General features: G+C 33.2%; 3 protein-coding genes across 9 annotated transcripts; all 3 read right to left on the reverse strand.

Moving 5' to 3' along the window:
- Positions 1-1,512: 1,512 nt before the first annotated feature.
- On the reverse strand, positions 1,513-10,051 carry LOC104644810 (NDR1/HIN1-like protein 10). Of its 7 annotated transcripts, none has more exons than XR_011212612.1 (6): positions 10,004-10,051; positions 9,727-9,819; positions 9,560-9,653; positions 4,380-5,156; positions 3,033-3,323; positions 1,513-1,844 (listed from the first exon to the last, which is right to left on the reverse strand). XR_011212612.1 is itself a non-coding variant. In XM_069291775.1 (5 exons), exons 3-4 carry the CDS (start codon positions 9,565-9,567, stop codon positions 4,403-4,405), a joined length of 762 nt encoding a protein of 253 aa, XP_069147876.1. In that variant the 5' UTR covers positions 9,568-9,653; positions 9,727-9,819; positions 10,004-10,051; the 3' UTR covers positions 1,513-1,844; positions 4,380-4,402. The 7 variants fall into 7 exon arrangements, 2 of the variants coding, with proteins under 2 accessions (XP_069147876.1, XP_010313380.1); XR_011212611.1 differs by having other exon boundaries at positions 3,033-3,811; XR_011212610.1 differs by having other exon boundaries at positions 3,033-5,156.
- On the reverse strand, positions 1,726-3,587 carry LOC104644809 (uncharacterized). Its single transcript, XM_026028064.2, has 2 exons — positions 3,197-3,587; positions 1,726-1,844 (listed from the first exon to the last, which is right to left on the reverse strand). The coding sequence occupies exons 1-2, from the start codon at positions 3,585-3,587 to the stop codon at positions 1,726-1,728; spliced, it is 510 nt and encodes a 169-aa protein (XP_025883849.2).
- Positions 9,855-13,298, reverse strand: LOC101247695 (methyl-CpG-binding domain-containing protein 11-like). Its single transcript, XM_004251346.5, has 3 exons — positions 12,821-13,298; positions 11,312-11,462; positions 9,855-11,143 (listed from the first exon to the last, which is right to left on the reverse strand). The coding sequence occupies exons 1-3, from the start codon at positions 12,899-12,901 to the stop codon at positions 10,068-10,070; spliced, it is 1,308 nt and encodes a 435-aa protein (XP_004251394.1). The 5' UTR covers positions 12,902-13,298; the 3' UTR covers positions 9,855-10,067.
- Positions 13,299-18,462: the final 5,164 nt, after the last annotated feature.

The following is an 18,462-nucleotide window of genomic DNA, read 5'->3' on the forward strand; positions in this document are numbered from 1 at the left end:
ACAAAATAATAAAATACAAATGAACCAGCAAAAGATTATAATACACATTTTTCATATAATATAAAGACATTCTTTTGTCAAGTAGTTATCTATCAAAATTTATTATTGGTTCAATTAATTTAGGTTTAGATTACATTAAATTAATTAATATCTTGTTTTAACCATACAATGGGTAAACAAACTTAATAAGTGTTATGGCATATTATCATATTTTTATCATACTCCATAGTTTTATAGGAAGGGAGTAACTATTAATATTTATATCTGACATTGTTTTATTTTTTTAATAATAAGGTATTCAAATTTTTATTTTATCTTTTTCTACAAATGATAGAAATCTTGTCTTTTAACCTAATCCTCGTGAGAAATGCTCTCTATTACTAGGATATTTTCTGTATTCATAAGTTAAACTCGAAATATTTTTTACTAAAAGAAAAGAAAATTATTCCATAATAAACACGAAGCTGCAACACAATTTTAGAAATATGATAGAAACATCTATCGTTTAATTATTTATTCGCACTCTATACATATTATGATTTATGATTTGATGATTATGGTTAAGAAACGAATATGTTTATAAAGATTATTTATAATATATTAATTTGATGTAAATATTTAATGTGGATAAAAATAATTAATTTCCTTTAATTCCTAGCAGAGAATAAAGAAACAAAAGGTGGAGGGAACAACAGAAATGAATCTGGAGCCTAAAATGTATAAAATATTAACAAAAATTTCAAAACGATATATAAAATTTTATATTAACCAAATTGAAAATTGAAACTAGGTAGCGTTTTTCAATTTTTTTTTAAAAAAAATCACATTTTGCAAAATTAACTGCAATTTTGCTTTTTCCGGTGGAAGAAATCGCCATTGTTCCAGCGATTTTGCCATTTTGGTTAATATAAAATTTTATTTACCGATTTAGAATTTTTGTTAATATTTTATACCCTTTAGGCTCCGAATTCCGAGAGAAATATTCAAAGCAAATATTAATATCATAATATCACCACCTTTCTATATATGATGACAAGGAAAACAACGATCGCTATTTCTTTAGATGCTCACATGTAACTATGTAATAGCTCGTAAATTATACTAGAAAAATAAACCGCAACTCAAGCCAAAAGACAAACCTCTTACTTTTGGATAGCAAGAAATTTCGAACTTGAAACTTGTACGGTCACCTCTTTTCTCATCTCTGAGTTAAAATTCTAAAGGATAAAAAAGGAGAGAGAGGATAAGAAAAGAATACTTTTTGAGACTAAGGACCTTTAGTAACTTTGTTAAAAAAGTTGTTCCACCCTCATGCTGTCCACAATCAATTCGGAATCCAACTAATCTGAATTTATATTGCGAAGGTGCATTTTCAATAACAAATAATTTCATACTCAAAGTTCGTATCCGAAACCTTAAATAAAAAATAGCTCCACCATAAACAGAGTAACTTGGTAAATGAAGTCATATATGCAAATCAGAGCACAAAGTTAATGTATGCGTCGATAAACATTTACAAAGAAATCGATGTTTAGATGTTCTTTATAGCTTAATTGTTTCTCAATATAGAAACGTATCAAAACAGAAATAACCATATTAGTCTACTAATCTAACTCAAGTTTAGAGATCCAACAAATTATTAAGATACCCCAAAAGCTATTGCCATTAATAAAAAAAATATCTAGAGACAACTAAGTTGTCAATGTAACTGAAACTTACTAGCAATTACTCATTGAAGAAACCTACAAAGTTATTCCTAGATGAAACAGCAACATCAGCAGAAGCCTCTGAAGTCGTTTTGGTAGAGACGCGGCAACTAAGACTGACAAAAACACCGCGTACCCCTGTAAAACACAGGAGACTTTGTTAGCTTCATAACCAAAATCACAAAAACATCATATGCAACAACTTGTCCATGTCGGTTTCTCCAAATATACACTACGTACACATGAGAGAGCCTATGCAACATAGAACTGTATTGTTTCTGTATATAAGACGGAATATACTTTGACTGCAGAACAAAACCTGAACTATAAATGCAGCACCAAATCAAATGATCAAACAAACAACAACAGGTAGTTGTGGAAAAGTAACAAATGTAACAGGTAGATCTCTTTGAGATTAATAATGCCACTCGATCCACGTAGAAAATAATCACTAGAAAATTTCAAGCCAGGACTTAAATTCACTTACAGCTGCAGAGATGTCTATACCACATCTGGAAACAAGGCTATGCATGTATACAAACATTAGCCTTACCTTAGGCGTAGAGAGGATGTTCTCGATAGACCCTTGGCTCAAGTAAAAGCAGCATCACAAAGAAGTTTGAAAAACGAAACAATGGGAATGAAGAAGCCAAGACAAAACGCTAAGCATACATATAAAGGAGCAGTCACTACTATAAATAATACGCTAATCAAAGTGCAGGAAACATTAAATAGTAATATAAATGGAAGAACAAGAAGTTCTTATAGTAATACTACGACTACTAATATGGAAAAATAAACGATCATTATTAGTTCAAAACTTTTAAAAGGAAAACCTCTATGAAAGCATAGCATGGCAGGCAAGTCCTAAAGTAAGTTTTCTCCCTTCCACACAGAAGAAGGGCAATATAAGGAAATATTAACGCTACAAACACCACATGTATAGTAGAAACTACTGCTATCGCATGCCAACATTTCAATTAAGCAATTTAGAAATAGAAAATGTGTGAAGAATATACCTATCAAGTATAAAACACAGGGACATTGGACATGAAGATGTAAATAACCATAATTGAACTAAAGGGCATTTCTACATCTCCATTTACCTCAAGATCAGTGATGTATATGACTACTCTCAATTCATATTTACTTTTTAACATAATGTATCAAATTCCACTTCATTCGTTATGCAATGGACTATAAAAATCAAGAACAAAAGCTATTAGCTTGATAAGCAATGTACCTAGCTATAAAATTATACACAATGGAAACCAATAATCAGTGATTAACCACATTGCATTAGCCAATAACAACAGATTTTTTCACCTTAAAACAAGCAAAGATCACCATCAGAGTTCAACCTTGCACTGTTGCGCACCACCAAGCAACGTACCCGATGAATTATTTGACCCAACCCCGACGGACAAATCCTTACAATAGACCATTATAAACGTCCTACTCTTACTCCAAGACCCATCCCTAAACCTAGCCCCAGCGACCACCCTCATATTGAACCCGATTGCACCTTTCTTTGTTCATCTTATCAAAAGCCTGATCATCCATATATGCGCCCGCAGTAACAAAACTTGCTTGCCGGGCCGTCTCAGTCTTCTTAACCTGAAAGAAAGGCGGAACTGTTGTATCGGAAAGCGACACATCATCATAGAGAACCGTAGTGGTGATATCGTTATAGTAAATGATCTTCTTAGATGGATTTGTCACAGTAAAACGAAGGTCCCATTTACCAGAAATCAGCGAATTGGTGTGATTAAGATTCGATACTGACAGTGAATCAACTCTGAACTCGGGGTTTCCATCATCAAGTGCACTCAAGAGAATAAATATAATTGCACCGGCGTAGGCTACACCAATTATAGTCATACCGATCAATACAATGATGGAGGCTTTGCCTTTGGTATCGTAGGGATTAGGTTGGTTGTAGACAGGTGGCGGTGCTCCACATAGGTAAGCAGTGCCTCTCGGTGGTTGTTCGACCGCAGCACCTCCAAAACCGTTAGAGTTACCGGTGGTGCTCCAGCGGAAGAGTGACCAGTGACGGGGTCGTTCATGGCGGAGAATTGTTAAGTTTTATAGAGAATGGAATGCTGCAGTAAGTCGGCACTTTTTAAACAAATAAGAGTAATATATAGTGTTTTTTTTTTTTAAAACATTTTAATATATAAGTAATTATGATTTCCCCCGATTTATACGTATAAGATTATTTTCAATTAGCAAAGGAAACCTAACATGGAACTTAATTTTCAGCACACTTGCCCCAAAACTCATTGCTTTTCTATATTCACAGAAATTATCTATCCACACATTATCAAGTAACAGCCATGATTAGGTGGTGTTGAACACATCAGAAACTGGCCACTCTACCAAGATATGAACAAGTTTCAATCCTATACCAGTAGAGAAGAAAGCAATATTAGCAAAAAAAATGCACATCAACTAAACAGGTATCAATTGATAAATGATCAACAAGCAAATTCCATAATCTAGATGAGTGATGTATATAACTACTCTCAGATCATATTTACTTTTTAAAACAACTTTCATGTCCACTTCATTCGTTATGCAATGGACTAGCAACAACAACCAAAAAAACTATTAGCTAGATAAATGTTAACCAATACCACATTGCATTTGCCAATAACAATAGATATTCACCTTGAAACAAGCAAAAATCACCGTCAGAGTTCAACCTGGCACTGTCGCGCACCACCAAGCAAGGTGCCCGATGAATTATTCGAACCAACCCCGACTGACAAATCCTTACAATAGACCATTACAAACGTCCTCATCCGATTCCAATAAACCCCAGAACTAACCCTAAACCCAGCCACTATCCTCACATTGAACCCAATTGCACCTTTTTGCGACCTTTCTTTGTTCATCTTATCAAAAGCCTGATTATCCATGTATGCGCCAGCAGTAGCAAAACTCACTTGCCGGGCCGTCTGAGTCGTATCCACCTGAAAAAGAGGCGGAACCGTTGTATCGGAAAGCGACGCATCATCATAGAAAACCGCAGCAGCGATATCATTATAGAAAATGGCCATCTCCTTGGTCGGATTTTTCACAATAAAACGAAGGTCCCATTTACCAGAAATCAGCGAATTGGTGAGATTAAGATTCGACACTGACAGTGAATCAACTCTGAACACGGGCTCTCTATCATCAAGTATATAAACGAAAATATAAATAATTGAAATGCCGATGACCGCAATAGCATACACACCGAGCACTTGAAGCATGGGGGCTTTGCGTATGGGATCGTGGATATTAGGTTGGTTGTACACCGCGGAGGCAGGTGGCGGTGCTTCACATGGGTAAGCTGTGTCTCTCGGTGGTTGTTGGTAAGCAGCACCTCCATAACCGTCAGTGTTTTGCGGTAGTGCTCCAGCGGCAGGGTAACCCGTAACTGGGTCGTTCATAAGTTTTACACTGAATGGAATGCAACAGTAAGCCGGCACTTAAAAAAAAAAAGTAAAATACGGGATTTTTTTGTTTTCGACATTTTAATAATAAGTAATTATGGTTTTCCCCCCGATTTATACGTATAAGATTATATTTGTGCGAATAAAATTTCAATTAGCAAAGGAGATCTAACATCGAACTTGTATGGAAAAAATCATTATTAGTCACAATTTATTAAAAGGAAAGCACGTCGATCCCACCCGAATTCAATGATACATAGTGAATGAAGCCATATGATATCTTTCAAACTTAAAAAGATTGAAGCAATGATGGTATCTACTTAGCCACAAATCGTGACTCAAAACCTGCCTAAACATTTATGATCGATCCAACCTAAAAGTACATTTTGTGATATCACACCCAACGCTTTTTGTCATTACACCGTAAAGCGAGAATATATTGGGACAATTACCGGACAAGTAACATTCTGAGATAGATGGGAAGAGTATGCAATCATACAAGCAGTGATATATTTGCAAATGTAGAAAAACGCACTACAGCTTAACTAATTGTTTAACCTTACCATTATGACCAAAGTACCCACAGACCTTCGAATTCTTAAACCACTGAAACTGACTCATCTTAACTCTAATTTCATCTCTAATAGCCAAAGTCATTCCCTATCCTATCCTCTAGTATTATTCACTCTTCTTCTCTATCCACACGTTATCAAGTGTGGAGATCAGGCAACTTTTAAGAGTAAGCCGAAGTCATCAGTAACAGCCATGATTAGGATTCTTTAGGACCATCAATCTAAACCTTCAAGTTTGTGACACAGACACACACCGAGCTGTCTGTTACCAAACCAGATCAGAATACAGACGCAAAGAAAGGTGATTTCCTCTATTTCAGCAAAAACTAGGTGGTGTTGAACACATCAACAACTGGTCAGTCTACTTATTATCTACCAAGAGATGAACACGTTTCAATCGTCGTGAACTTTTACCAGCAGCTAGTACTGAACAAAGCAATATTAACAAAAAATGCACATGAACTAAACAAATCCTACTCTCCTTGGAACTATTAGGTATCACTTTCTAGTTAATTATATTCCAAAAAGAGTTCTGCTGGACTTGGAAAACAAACATCTCAGAGCACCGGGACAAAAAAATTAAGATATACAGGCTGATAACAGAATGATCCAGAAGCAAATTCCATAATTGAACTAAAGGGCCTTTCTACATCTCGATTTACCTCAAGATCAGTGATGTATATACCTACTCTTAATTCATATTTACTTTTTAACATAAAGTGTCAAGTTAACATTCATGTCAACTTCATATGTTATGCTATAAATGCAAGAACAAACAAGGAAAAGCTATTAGCTTATAAGCAATGTACCTCAGAAAAACAACTACTAATAAAATTATACACAATGTAAGCCAATGAACACTTATAAACAGTCAAGTTTAACATTCATGTCAACTTCATTCATTATGCTATGAACTAATAAATGCAAGAACAACCAAGGAAAAGCTATTAGCTTAGCTTGATAAGCAATGTACCTCAGAAAAACAACTACTCATAAAATTATACACAATGTAACCAATTGAGCCCTTATAAACAGTCTTTCTTATAATAACTTAGACCAAAATTAACCACATTGCATTTGCCAATAACGATAGATTTTCACCTTAATACAACCAAAGATCACCGTCAGAGGCCAACCCGGCACTGTCGTGCACCACCAAGCAAGGTACCCGATGAATTGTTCGACCCAACCCCCACTGACAAATCCTTACAGTACACCCTTATAAACCTCCTCCTCGCTCTCCAAGCCCCAGACCTAAACCTAACCCTAGCCACGATCCTCACATTAAACCCAATTGCACCTTTTTGCGACCTTTCTTTGTTCATCTGATCAAAAGCCCGATTATTCACGTAAGCGCCCGCAGTAGCAAAACTTGCTTGCCGGGCCGTCTCAGCCCTCTTCTCTTGAAAGAAAGGCGGAACCGTTGTATCGGAAAGCGACACGTCATCATAGAAAACTGCAGCGGCGACGTCATCATAGTAAAGGGTCATCTTCTTATTTGGGTTTCTCACAGTAAAACGAAGGTCCCATTTACCAGAAATCAGCGAATTAGTCAGATTAAGATTCGATACAGACAGTGAATCAACTCTGAACTCGGGGATTCGAGGACGAAATATCAGCCAGAGAATGAAAACAAAGGTACCAGCGATGACCATACAAGCTATAGCCATACCGATCACTCGGCGGAGCAAGGTGTTGCGTTGGGCATCGTAGTGATTAGGTTGGTAGTACGGGTTGTTTTGATAGTACACCGCGGAGCCAGGTGGCGGTGCTGCATATGGGTAACCGGTGCCTATCGGTGGTTGCTGCTGAGCAGCACCTCCGTAACCATTAGGGTTTGGCGGCGGTGCTCCGGCGGCAGGGTAACCGGTAACTGGCCGATTTGGGTCGTTCATGGCGGAGAATTTTTGGTAGCATAAAACGCGGAGAATTGCCAAGTTTTATAGTGAAACGGAATGCTGCAGTAAGTCGGCAATGATACTTCTTTTTGAAACAAAAACAATAAAATACACACTTTAGGGGTTGTTTTTTGACATTTTAAGAAGTTTGGGGGCTAATAAGTAATAATGTCCACAACTTTTTTATTCTTCAATTTATCTTCGGAATAAAATTTCAATTAGCAAATGAAATCTAACATGGCATGAATTATCGAATCTATACTAGAAATAGTAATGCTTTGAAAAAACTGTGATTCATTCAATGAAAAACAAATAGTTAGAAAATACAGAAGGGACTATTCAAATTTCTGAATGAAGTTTTATTAAGTTTTATCTTGAATTAAGTGGACTAGGAGGGTGAATTTTGATATTATGAAAAGGTTGGAGTTGATATGTAAATGACATCTCTAATTAATATTTTCAATTTCTTATAAGTTAAGAAAAAATAAAATTAAGTGCTTAAGTAGGCACATGACTTGCATCGTGAAATATTTCTTCCATCATTATTTATTTATTTTTAGGATTAGCCAGATAATTTTTACTTTGTACAATTAATTAATCTCTTTATTAGAAGATTCACAAATAATATCTAAATTTTGGCTATTGTTTACAATAATTTTGTTTTAGAAATAAAGATATTATGATTATGATTAAATGAATAAAATTTTTCATAATAATAATAATCCAATGGTCTTCTAGTTATGTATTTACTAAAACATGAGGACTGTATGTTTTTTAAAAACCAAATTAGAAGGATGAAAATATAAATTTACTAAATTAAGATAAATATCATAACCACCATTTTTGTTTCCCACAAAATCCATGTTTCTAAACAGCAGTTTTCCTAATGGACAACTCCATGCTCACTCATCTTTTTTTAAAAAAATTGTTTTATGAGTATTTTGTTAGATACTTTATACATTGTTCTAGAAAGGTCATCTGGGAAAGCACACTGTTCTTTAGTACTATTCTTAAAAATAATTTTCTCAAATTATTTATTATTTTAGAAATTATATGTATACATTCATTCTTCCGAAATTTACCGTGTGATTATGCAGATTATTGTTTTTTAGGAATTCGAGATAAAATTAATTATATTTTTTCAAATTGTTTTTTGAAAACTTTTAACACCTTAATAGAATAAATATTTCATAATTTTTTTGATATTTTAAACAAAAATAAAAATAAAATGGCTAAGATCTTCTTCTAATTAATATTTTCATAAAAATACATAAAAAAAAACACGATGGGAGCACATATCATCGTGTTCTTAGGTATAGAAGTTCATTATTACCCCTCTACAATATTATTATTATAAAAATAAAATATATTTAAATATTAAACTAATACCATGAGCAATATTATGCATGTGGACAAAGTTTCTCAAACTAAGTAAAGAATAACACGAAAGAACATATGATTGAAGTAAAAAATGCACCAACTTACTCTCCCTTTTTTTAACTTAGAAGCAATTAAAAGTGAGTAAAAAGTAGTGAGAATAACAAAATATTACATAGCACACACAAAATCAATATCCCATATCTAAAAATATTAACAACATTTCACCAACAAGATCAATTTTCAGCAGAAAAAAACATAATCATATTAACTGAAGTTAAAATTAACTTCCAACAGCATCATTTCGATAAAACTTAAAGCAAAATAAAACTTGTGATTAAGTTCTTATATGATCATTCATCAGAGATGGAGATAAAGAATCATTGTATATATAAGTAATCAGTTCAAACTGAGTGAAAAACATCGATATAAGTAGCTAGAAGATCACATTATGGCATACGTCAAAAGTCAAGACTATTCAATTCAGTTCAGAACTGTAATCCAAGTATTGAAAAAAAATGATATCGAGAAACAAAAACTGAAACTAGAGGGAAGGAACTTACAGTTTCATGGAGAGTTCGATGTATACGTGAAGTACAACCAATGCCTTATCAAAGATCTTCACTCAAAGTTGAAGAACTTTTAAATCTTCAACCGCTGCACAGTTAGCATTATCAGAAAAAGTGATGAAACTACTCATTATTGCAACTTTAAGCAAACTGTGAAGTACCTCGCTGACTTGAACTGAAAAGGAGAGGTGCTACCACAATTTGAAGACAACTACTCTTGATTTTAGTAGCCACCTTTCCAGAAAACATCATAACTGTATATATTTATTAATAGAGAAATGGGCCAACATTTTGTCAAAATGCAAGAAATCCTGACACCTTAATAGAATATAAGTTGATCAATGTCGAAGATGACAGCAGCAGTACAGTTTAACACAAAATAAGCAGCTAAGAATTCTTAAAATATGCAGAGCATGCTTGATGCTGTTTGTCAGTTACCTAAATCAGGGCCAAGAAGAAATGAAGGCCAGATGATACGGTATTCTACTAAGATATAAAAAAGTTAACTTGAGGTGGCTTGGTTGATTACGGTGGCTTCTTGCTGCACAGAATTGTTAACACATGCTGCAGCGGATTCTGTACCATTGATCTCCTCAATTGGAATCTCCCTGACAATCTGCTCATTTTCGTGTACTTTACCATCATTAGAATTCTGAACCAGTGGATCTGCAGCGGCTGGAGCTTCTTCTTGGCTAACTGAGGTTGCCTTGCTGAGTTCTGCAGAATGAGATGAGGCATCTGCCCCAGCTGGTTTACTCTCTATTTTATTTTCCTCAAGCGCATCCAGTGCATCTTCAGCTGCAGGAGCTTCTTCTGCAATTTCTTCTTGGCTACCTGAGGTTGACTTGCTGTGTTCAACAGAAAGAGATGAGGCATCTGTCCCAGCTGGTTTACTCTCAATCTTATTTTCTTCCAACACATTCAACGGTAGTGTTTTATTGTCAGTCTTAAGGCTGTTATCCAGAGGCTTATCTTCCGCTTCTCGATTTTTCATTTTCTCAATGTTTCCCTCATCCAATATTTCTTCTTTTTCTTGCACAATTTCCATCTTATCTTCACTTTCCGATGGCTCCTCAGGGACAATCTCACCATCATTGGTCTTCTCCTCCTCATCCTTTGTTTCTTCTTTTTCTTGCACAATTTCCATCTTATCTTCACTTGCCAGAGGCTCCTTGGGGACAATCTCACCATCATCAGTCTTCTCCTTCTCATCCTTTGTTTCTTCTTTTTCATGCACAATTTCCATCTTATCTTCACTTGCCAGAGGCTCCTTGGGGACAATCTCGCCATCATTGGTCTTCTCCTTCTCATCCTTTGTGTTATCTCCATCAGTGAGATTCTTAGATGCCATCTCTACATCTTGGGCTTCCAGATCCTCTGCATCAGGCAAAGCAGGTTCATCATTTGCCTTAGTTTCTTTCTCAGTAGCACCCTCAGCTTTTCGCTCGCTACCATCTTCCTTGGCTTCTTTTTTGGAACTTGATTTCCTTTGTCTCTTCGTACTGGGAGTATCACTTTCTGGTGTCTCCATTGCTTCAGATTTTCCACCCAATCTACTTGATCGTCTAGGAGTGTCACCTGAATAAGTCAGAAAGTAGAGGATTCATCCAATCAATAAGGAATTTAAACAAACCTCCCAGAGATGAATCTGCAACATCGCATCCGAAGAATTTACTGGATATTTCATTGGGAGAAATGCATTCCAGATATGCACAAACAAACAAAAGGTGATTAGAGAAGATATACCTGTACCCCAATTAAATTCAGAGGCAGGAGGTCCTCCTGGATGAGATTTCAGATACTTGTCTAATTGCTTCTTGTTCTTAATTTCGTCGCCGTCAGGTGAAACAAATACAATAGCATACCTTCTAGGGGTACTGCTCTTTCCCGGAGTGAACTGGAAAGACGAACAAATACTTACTACCAACAAAATACAAACTGATTAAAATAAAAAAATACTTCTACAAGTCGGCATTCTAAATAGAGACTCAACTTTTGTATACAACCCTCTAGGGGAAATTCACTTCAGAAATTTAAGCCACGTCAGATAGGCCACAGATCCATCAAAAAGTAGAAAAGTTCAGATACAGTGATATTTTTCATATATGTTCCACACAGGTAAATATAGTTAGTGCCACACATTCAACAAACTTAATTAAGTAACCTTCAAAGTTGAAGTTGATTCAAGCTTCTGACAATCTTAAGAAATATTTCGAACAACAAAAAAGTTTCTGTACTAGGGCAGACTAGTAGCATTAGTTTCCAAGTTAGTCCTGAGTACTGGTATAAATACCTCTCCTAAATAGGAATCTATGAGTACTCCGGATGTTTCATGGTCAATACTGGAACAGCTTGCACCCTCAATTACATAAAGAGCTGTGCAGTGACTATCTTATGTCTTTCGAAAAATGGCTTGGAAACCATATGACTTAAAAAAGGTGATTAAATCAACCGACTAACACCACAACATCTTAATTATGATCTTATACAGATTAGCTAGGAGACAATTCCGCCTACATCCTAAATGCTGGTATAAATACCTCTCCTAAATAAGCATTTATTTCAAGTAGTATACATCTTTCATTGTCAATACTGAAACAGCTCTCCCTTTTTCAACAAATAACCTGGAAGCTATATGACTGAAAAGAGGTGATAAAATAAACAAACTAAACCACAACATCTTAATTTTGAAATCATCCAGATTAGCTAGGAGACAATCCCGACAGTTATGAAAATCATTAATTCTATTAAGTTCATAAAACAAACTGCATACACCTATTCATAGAACTTCTGCTATGAAGCTAACTAAATCATAATACAGGTACTTGTTCGAGTTCCACCTTACATCACTCATAATTATTTTCAGATAAAAGTTGAACTCTATCAAGTTCATACAGGAAACACATACTGAATATACTTAAATTGCATAAGTTTTAGCTAGGAAGCTAACAAAAGCATAATCATCTACTTGTTTCAGAGCTTCACATATCACACATAATCAAATCTAGATCACAATTAACACACTTAACATATCATTAATTCAAAGCAACAAAAACCAGCTAAATCGAAATTTAATCACCAAATCAGAAACCTCATGAAAACCTAAATCCGCACACTAACAGCAACAAAAGTTACATCTCCATTTTTTTTCAACCACAAACACGCAACTAAGCAACGAATAATTACAGAAATCACTAAATAAAAAACAGCTGAATCGAAATTTTAACAGCGAAAAAAGTATCAAAGAGTACAAACTCTCTTCTTCCAGCCAGGAGGAGCAGGTAATTCGATCGGACCGGCGTCGGTTTTCTCCACGGCGACATCTTTGTTCTCCATTTCTGAAACTGGAAAAAAAAAACTTTGAAGATTTTCCCGCTCAGAATGAAATTTGTAAACAGACAAAAAGGGGAAATTTTCGAATTGGGAAAATAAATAGGGAAAATGTAACAACGGACGTCAGATTATTTTCCTTAACTAAATTGGAATTATTTAGTTAAAGTCCGATCAACTTATTTTTATAATTTAAACGAAGATTTAGGATCTATTATATTCCCTTTTAGTTAATTAAAAGGGGATCTTTAATAAATAGCTTTATTTAGTGCTCATTTTATTTGTTTTTCAAAACTTAGAAAATTAGATGATCTACAAAATGTTGTTAATGAGTAATCGGCTAATGTATGAGCATATATATTATTTAATCTTAAGTGAAACATAATATGTATGTACGTGAAACAAATTCGGTTTCACAATAAAAATATTCACATATTATAATTACAAAAATCAAAATTATAACAAAAAATGGAACTTAACAAAGAAAATTATTGTAGAAGATAATTAGAAGGAGACAAGAGACCGACTCAGAGAAAGTGGATGAGAGGACTAAACAGTTTTCTTAATAATTTGCATTAACAGTTCTTTTTCATCTGTCGTCATTTTCGTTAGTTGTTAATTGGACTTGGGTCTCAGATAAGGGTGGGCGTTCGCTTCATCGGTTTAGTTTAATCAAATTTCGATTCGGTATTCGGTTTTAGAAAAGTGTGAACCATAGTTTATACCAAACTAGATCGGTTCGGTTCGGTATAGTTCGGTATTTTTTAATCAATTTTTCAGTGTAAATAAAAATAAAGAGGGAATAAAATAAAGTGTTAATAGTTTCATCATGTATTAATTAAAAATAAGATGATTTTTATTTTCTTTACATGCCAAATGGTTTCTTAGCATAGATAGTTGAATGGCTGCCAATTGCCATATTGCTAACTGCTAAGAAGTAAGAACAATCTGTCAAAGTGCTAATAGTTTCATCCTCTGCAATACTTATCCCACGATCCACGTTCCATACACTCCTAAATCCTAATCCTCTGCAATTTTCACGTTCCATACATCCTCTGCAATACTCATCCCAATTGCCATATTTCAATACAATTATATAAAGGTTCACCTCCAGACATTTGATTAACTACTCATTCAAATTTCAATCTTTTAAACTCATCTCCATACATCCCCCACACCTCTGCAATACTTTTAAACTCATCTCCATTCCCACACCTTTCACTTTCTTCTTTCATTTCTCTGACGACGAGAAGGCGGTCGGCGGCTCAGAGTCGTCGCTCTCAGACGAGACGACGAGAAGACGGAAAGCGGTCGACGACGCTCTCGGTTAAAGCTTGAAGACGACGAGAAAGATGAAGAAAGTTTCAAGACAACGAGAAATGGAGAAAGATGACAAAAAGCCAAAAGCTTGAAGAGTGAAGACTAAAGACGACTCAAAACTCAAAAGTTTAATTTGGGGCTTAGGGTTTACATATTATATTTTAATTGTTAGTGTCTTAGTGATTTGAAATTTTAGTAAAAATTAGTTAAATGTTGACTGTAGTGTGTGGTCAATTCATTATTTCATTTTAAAATTAAAAATATTTTGAGTAAAATTCAAAAATATATAATATAGGTAATATAAATTAATTATTTTTAAATTTATTAAATAAAACTTCGGTTCTTCGGTGCACTGAAGTTTCGGGACCCTTGCACTGAACTTCAAACCGAAGAATCGAAGTTCCGAAAAAAAATCGACACCGAACCAAAAAACAAAAGAACTGACACCGAAAAATCAAAATTTTTTGATTCGGTTCGATTTTTTCGATATTTTTGCCCACCCCTAGTCTCAGATCAATCTTTGTGAAGGCCTTCTAATTTTGTGCTTCTATTCGGCCCGATAACTAGTTATGTGGCACCCCGTATACGTATCAATATTAGGTCGTATTTTATTCATAACAATATGTATGTGTTTTCAAAGTCAAAATTGGATGTACACATATGTATGTGAATACGTTGATTGTATGTGCCACCAACTAGATCCAATGTATGTGTTTTCGAATGGTTCGTGCAAGTTAATCGTATGTAGAAGATATATAAAGTGTATATTATATGTATCAGGAATCAAACAGTTAAAAATACATGTCATATGTATATAAGTAAATTAGGTTTTTTTTAAAAAAATAGTAAAAAGATATTTTATATAAATCGAAATAAAGCATAAATCTTAAATTTGTTATTAGAAAACCAATATATCATTATGTTTTACAATATATATATATATATATATATATATATATATATATATATATATATATATATATACACTTTAATTTCTATACAATTTTATGTTGCATAGAATCAAGTTAACTTGTATACAATTTTATAATTGTATACAAATCGATCAAGATAACTACTTACTTACAAAAATTCTATTGTATACACATTCAAATGATATATACAACTCGCCTACATGATACAATTATATTCTCCGTTAGAACATTTTGTATGTTGTTTATATGTATTTGATATGTTTGTGTATATCATTACGTCATTTGTATGTTGCTCGTATGTATTTGATTAAAATTTAAACTTGAAATCAAAATCAACTCTGATCTTCAGCGAACTCCCTCAAAATTGATGTATAAGCTCCAAAAGATATTCTCAGATACATAATATTTTCGAAGAAAAAATCACTTCGAACTTAAATCTTCATAACATTTTTATGATTGTCAATGAAGCTTTTCAATAAATTAATTTTTAAATTCAGAAAATTCAAAAATAAAATAATAGTCCCACTGAATTGAGTTGGAGTTGCTTGTTTCAATTCATTTGACTTGTATTCAAAAATTATTTTTTCGTGTTTTGAGTAGAAATTGTAACTGAATTTCGAAATCGTGTAGCCAAAGACTAACTTTAACTTGAATTTATGTGACATTATCTAACGAACACAACATTTCATAATATTAAGTTGATTTTCGTATTATAGTCCTCTTAATTAAATGTACAATAAAAATTAAGAATAATGCACAAGTACCCCCTCAACCTATGCCCGAAATCCCGGAGACACACTTATACTATACTAAGGTCCTAATACCCTCTTGAACTTATTTTATAAATAATTTTCTACCCCTTTTTGGTCTACATGACACTATCTAGTGTGCCCAGCGTGTGCTGACATTTTTTTTCAAACTAGTGTCACGTAGGACGAAAAGGATAGAAAATTATTTATAAAATAAGATAAGTGTGTCTCTGAGATTTCAGGCATAGGTTAAGGAGGTACTTATGCATTTTCCCTAAAAATTATTAAAAAGTTAAGTTGATACAGAAAAGAATCTATTAGATTTTTAAGTAGATAATTAAATGAACTTAATTATTCAAATTTGTAAATGTTATATATTATAGGAGCACTATTTTTTTTTTAAAAAAAATAATTAATATTCGATTATTTTTTCATTGAAAATTTCATATTTTTTTATTGTATTTTTATGAGAACGTCCATGAGAATTTTGTGGTTCGTTAAGAGTTAAGAGTAAGTCAAACTTGATTTGATTGTCTAATTAATGTTGTACCAATTTGTGGTGAGACTTTGTTTTTGTGATATGCTACCCTATTTTACAACAACTTAAAATGACAAAATATGTAATTTACTAGTAATTGCAAAAGACTTTCTGAAAAATTCAAACTCCTACAATTACAACCAAGAATTTTGTAAATTTCTCAATGTCAACTACTTCATTGTATTTTAGTACCTAAATAATAGGTTTTTTCTCGTTAGGAGGTCTCGAGTTTGAAAACTGGTCTATAGAGAGTATTTTATCTTCTTAAGTGGACATTTCTAGGTAGGGCTGTGTTTTGGTCGGTTCGGTTCGATTTTAAAGTTTATCAGATTGGCTTATTGGTTATTGGTTTGTATAGATGCTAAACTGTTATAAAATAATTATAATATTGGCTTATCGGTTATTGGTTTTTGATCGTTATCAGTTCGGTTATTGGTTTAACCGTTAACATTTTTAAAACAAAAGAAAAAACATTGAAAATCACTTATAAAGAAGGTGAAAACCAAATAAACCATGCACTTGAGTTCACAAGTTACATTTTGCTCAAAAGAAAACACTTTTACGTTGTAGAATAACCAAGTCATGTTTGAGACAACCAAAAATAAAAGTATGAAAAGTCAAGGACTTTACATACAATAATATATATATATATATATATATATACATATAATGATTTAATTTACTATCGAGTTAGCGGTTAACGCGTTAACAAAAAACTTCAGACCGTTAAAAACCGATAACCCGATAACATAAAAAAATCAAAACCGTTATCAAAATCGCTAAACCAATAACCCAATACTGTAAACCAATAACTTTTTTATTGATTTTGATTCTATTTTGAACAGCCCTATTTCTAGGACAAATTTGATTTGATCACGTCTCAAAATAGGTATAGAATTTTTTAAAAAGAGATCGAGCGCTTCTTTCTTAACTAAGTGTTATGCGGCGTTAATCCAAATTAATTAGTAAGCGCCGAAAATCAGATGGTTAAAGGAAGGAAAAACTATATAATTAGACATACTCCATTATAATATACATTTTCGAAATATTGTATATCTTATCATATATTTTGAAAAATAAAAATACACTATTATACACGTATTTATGCTACTATCTACATGTATTTGTATGTATATGGGGTGAGCCGCATGTATCTGGGGTATCATATACGTGATAGAGTGGCGAGATAGATATGACAGAAGCCAGGAAGACAAGCGAGTTTTGTTATGCATTCTAAATTCATACGAATCTATTTGAATACAATATATCTAGAATAAGTTACATATAATTTTGACCCTTGTATCTGAGATAAATATATCTGGACGCACCAAAATATGGTAAGATACATAGCATTACAAATTAGAATATATTTAAGTAATTAACTTCTAAACTAACGAGATTTTTGTCAATTCTCAAATTGTTTTTTGACTTTATTTACCATTCAGGGGTTGTGTTTAATTATTAGTTTATCAAAGGTACCCCTTCAAACAAGCTGCTAATTTTTATTTATTTATTTCTAACCTAGGGTTTGTATTTTGACTTAATTAATTTTCCATGAGAATACTTCTAACATAATTTACTTATCTCATTAATATCTTTAGAAAACATCAAACTTAATCTTGAAGTTTTTACTAATTACTTGACCGTTACTTAATAAAATATTTCAATAAGTAAAGCAAGAAATTAAATATTTAAAAAAAATTATGAAATAATTAGGAAGGAAACTTTCTCTATATTAATAATTGTCAATTCTTTGGACCATCAAAATTAATTTAGATAGGTGGAACCATTAACTTTGTTATGGACCAAATCAAGAAACCTATATATAGTTTAGAATGGTCAAAAATAATAAACTTTATATTAATTTTGCAATTATGAGATAGGCCCAATTTTTCATGAGGTAAGTAGAAGAAATAGTTTGATTTAAAATCAAATATTTCACAACAATTAGATATAAGCTACATTGAAGGTACGTTCTCGAAGTCGATATAAACGAGTATTTTTACAGATTTCATTAAAAACTGACCG

This window comes from Solanum lycopersicum, chromosome 11 (assembly GCF_036512215.1).
Source record: "Solanum lycopersicum chromosome 11, SLM_r2.1".
Lineage (NCBI taxonomy): Eukaryota > Viridiplantae > Streptophyta > Magnoliopsida > Solanales > Solanaceae > Solanum > Solanum lycopersicum.

Coding starts and splice junctions, on each gene's coding strand:
- LOC104644809 (XM_026028064.2), bottom strand. CDS start 3,587: ATGACTATAATTGGTGTAGCCTACGCCGGTGCAATTATATTTATTCTC. Junction 1,845..3,196: donor ATATGAGGGTGGTCGCTGGG/GCTAGGTTTAGG, acceptor TGTGTTTTACAG/GGGTACGCGGTGTTTTTGTC.
- LOC104644810 (XM_010315078.4), bottom strand. CDS start 7,616: ATGAACGACCCAAATCGGCCAGTTACCGGTTACCCTGCCGCCGGAGCA.
- LOC101247695 (XM_004251346.5), bottom strand. CDS start 12,901: ATGGAGAACAAAGATGTCGCCGTGGAGAAAACCGACGCCGGTCCGATC. Junction 11,463..12,820: donor CTCCTGGCTGGAAGAAGAGA/GTTTGTACTCTT, acceptor TCGTCTTTCCAG/TTCACTCCGGGAAAGAGCAG. Junction 11,144..11,311: donor TGAATTTAATTGGGGTACAG/GTATATCTTCTC, acceptor TGACTTATTCAG/GTGACACTCCTAGACGATCA.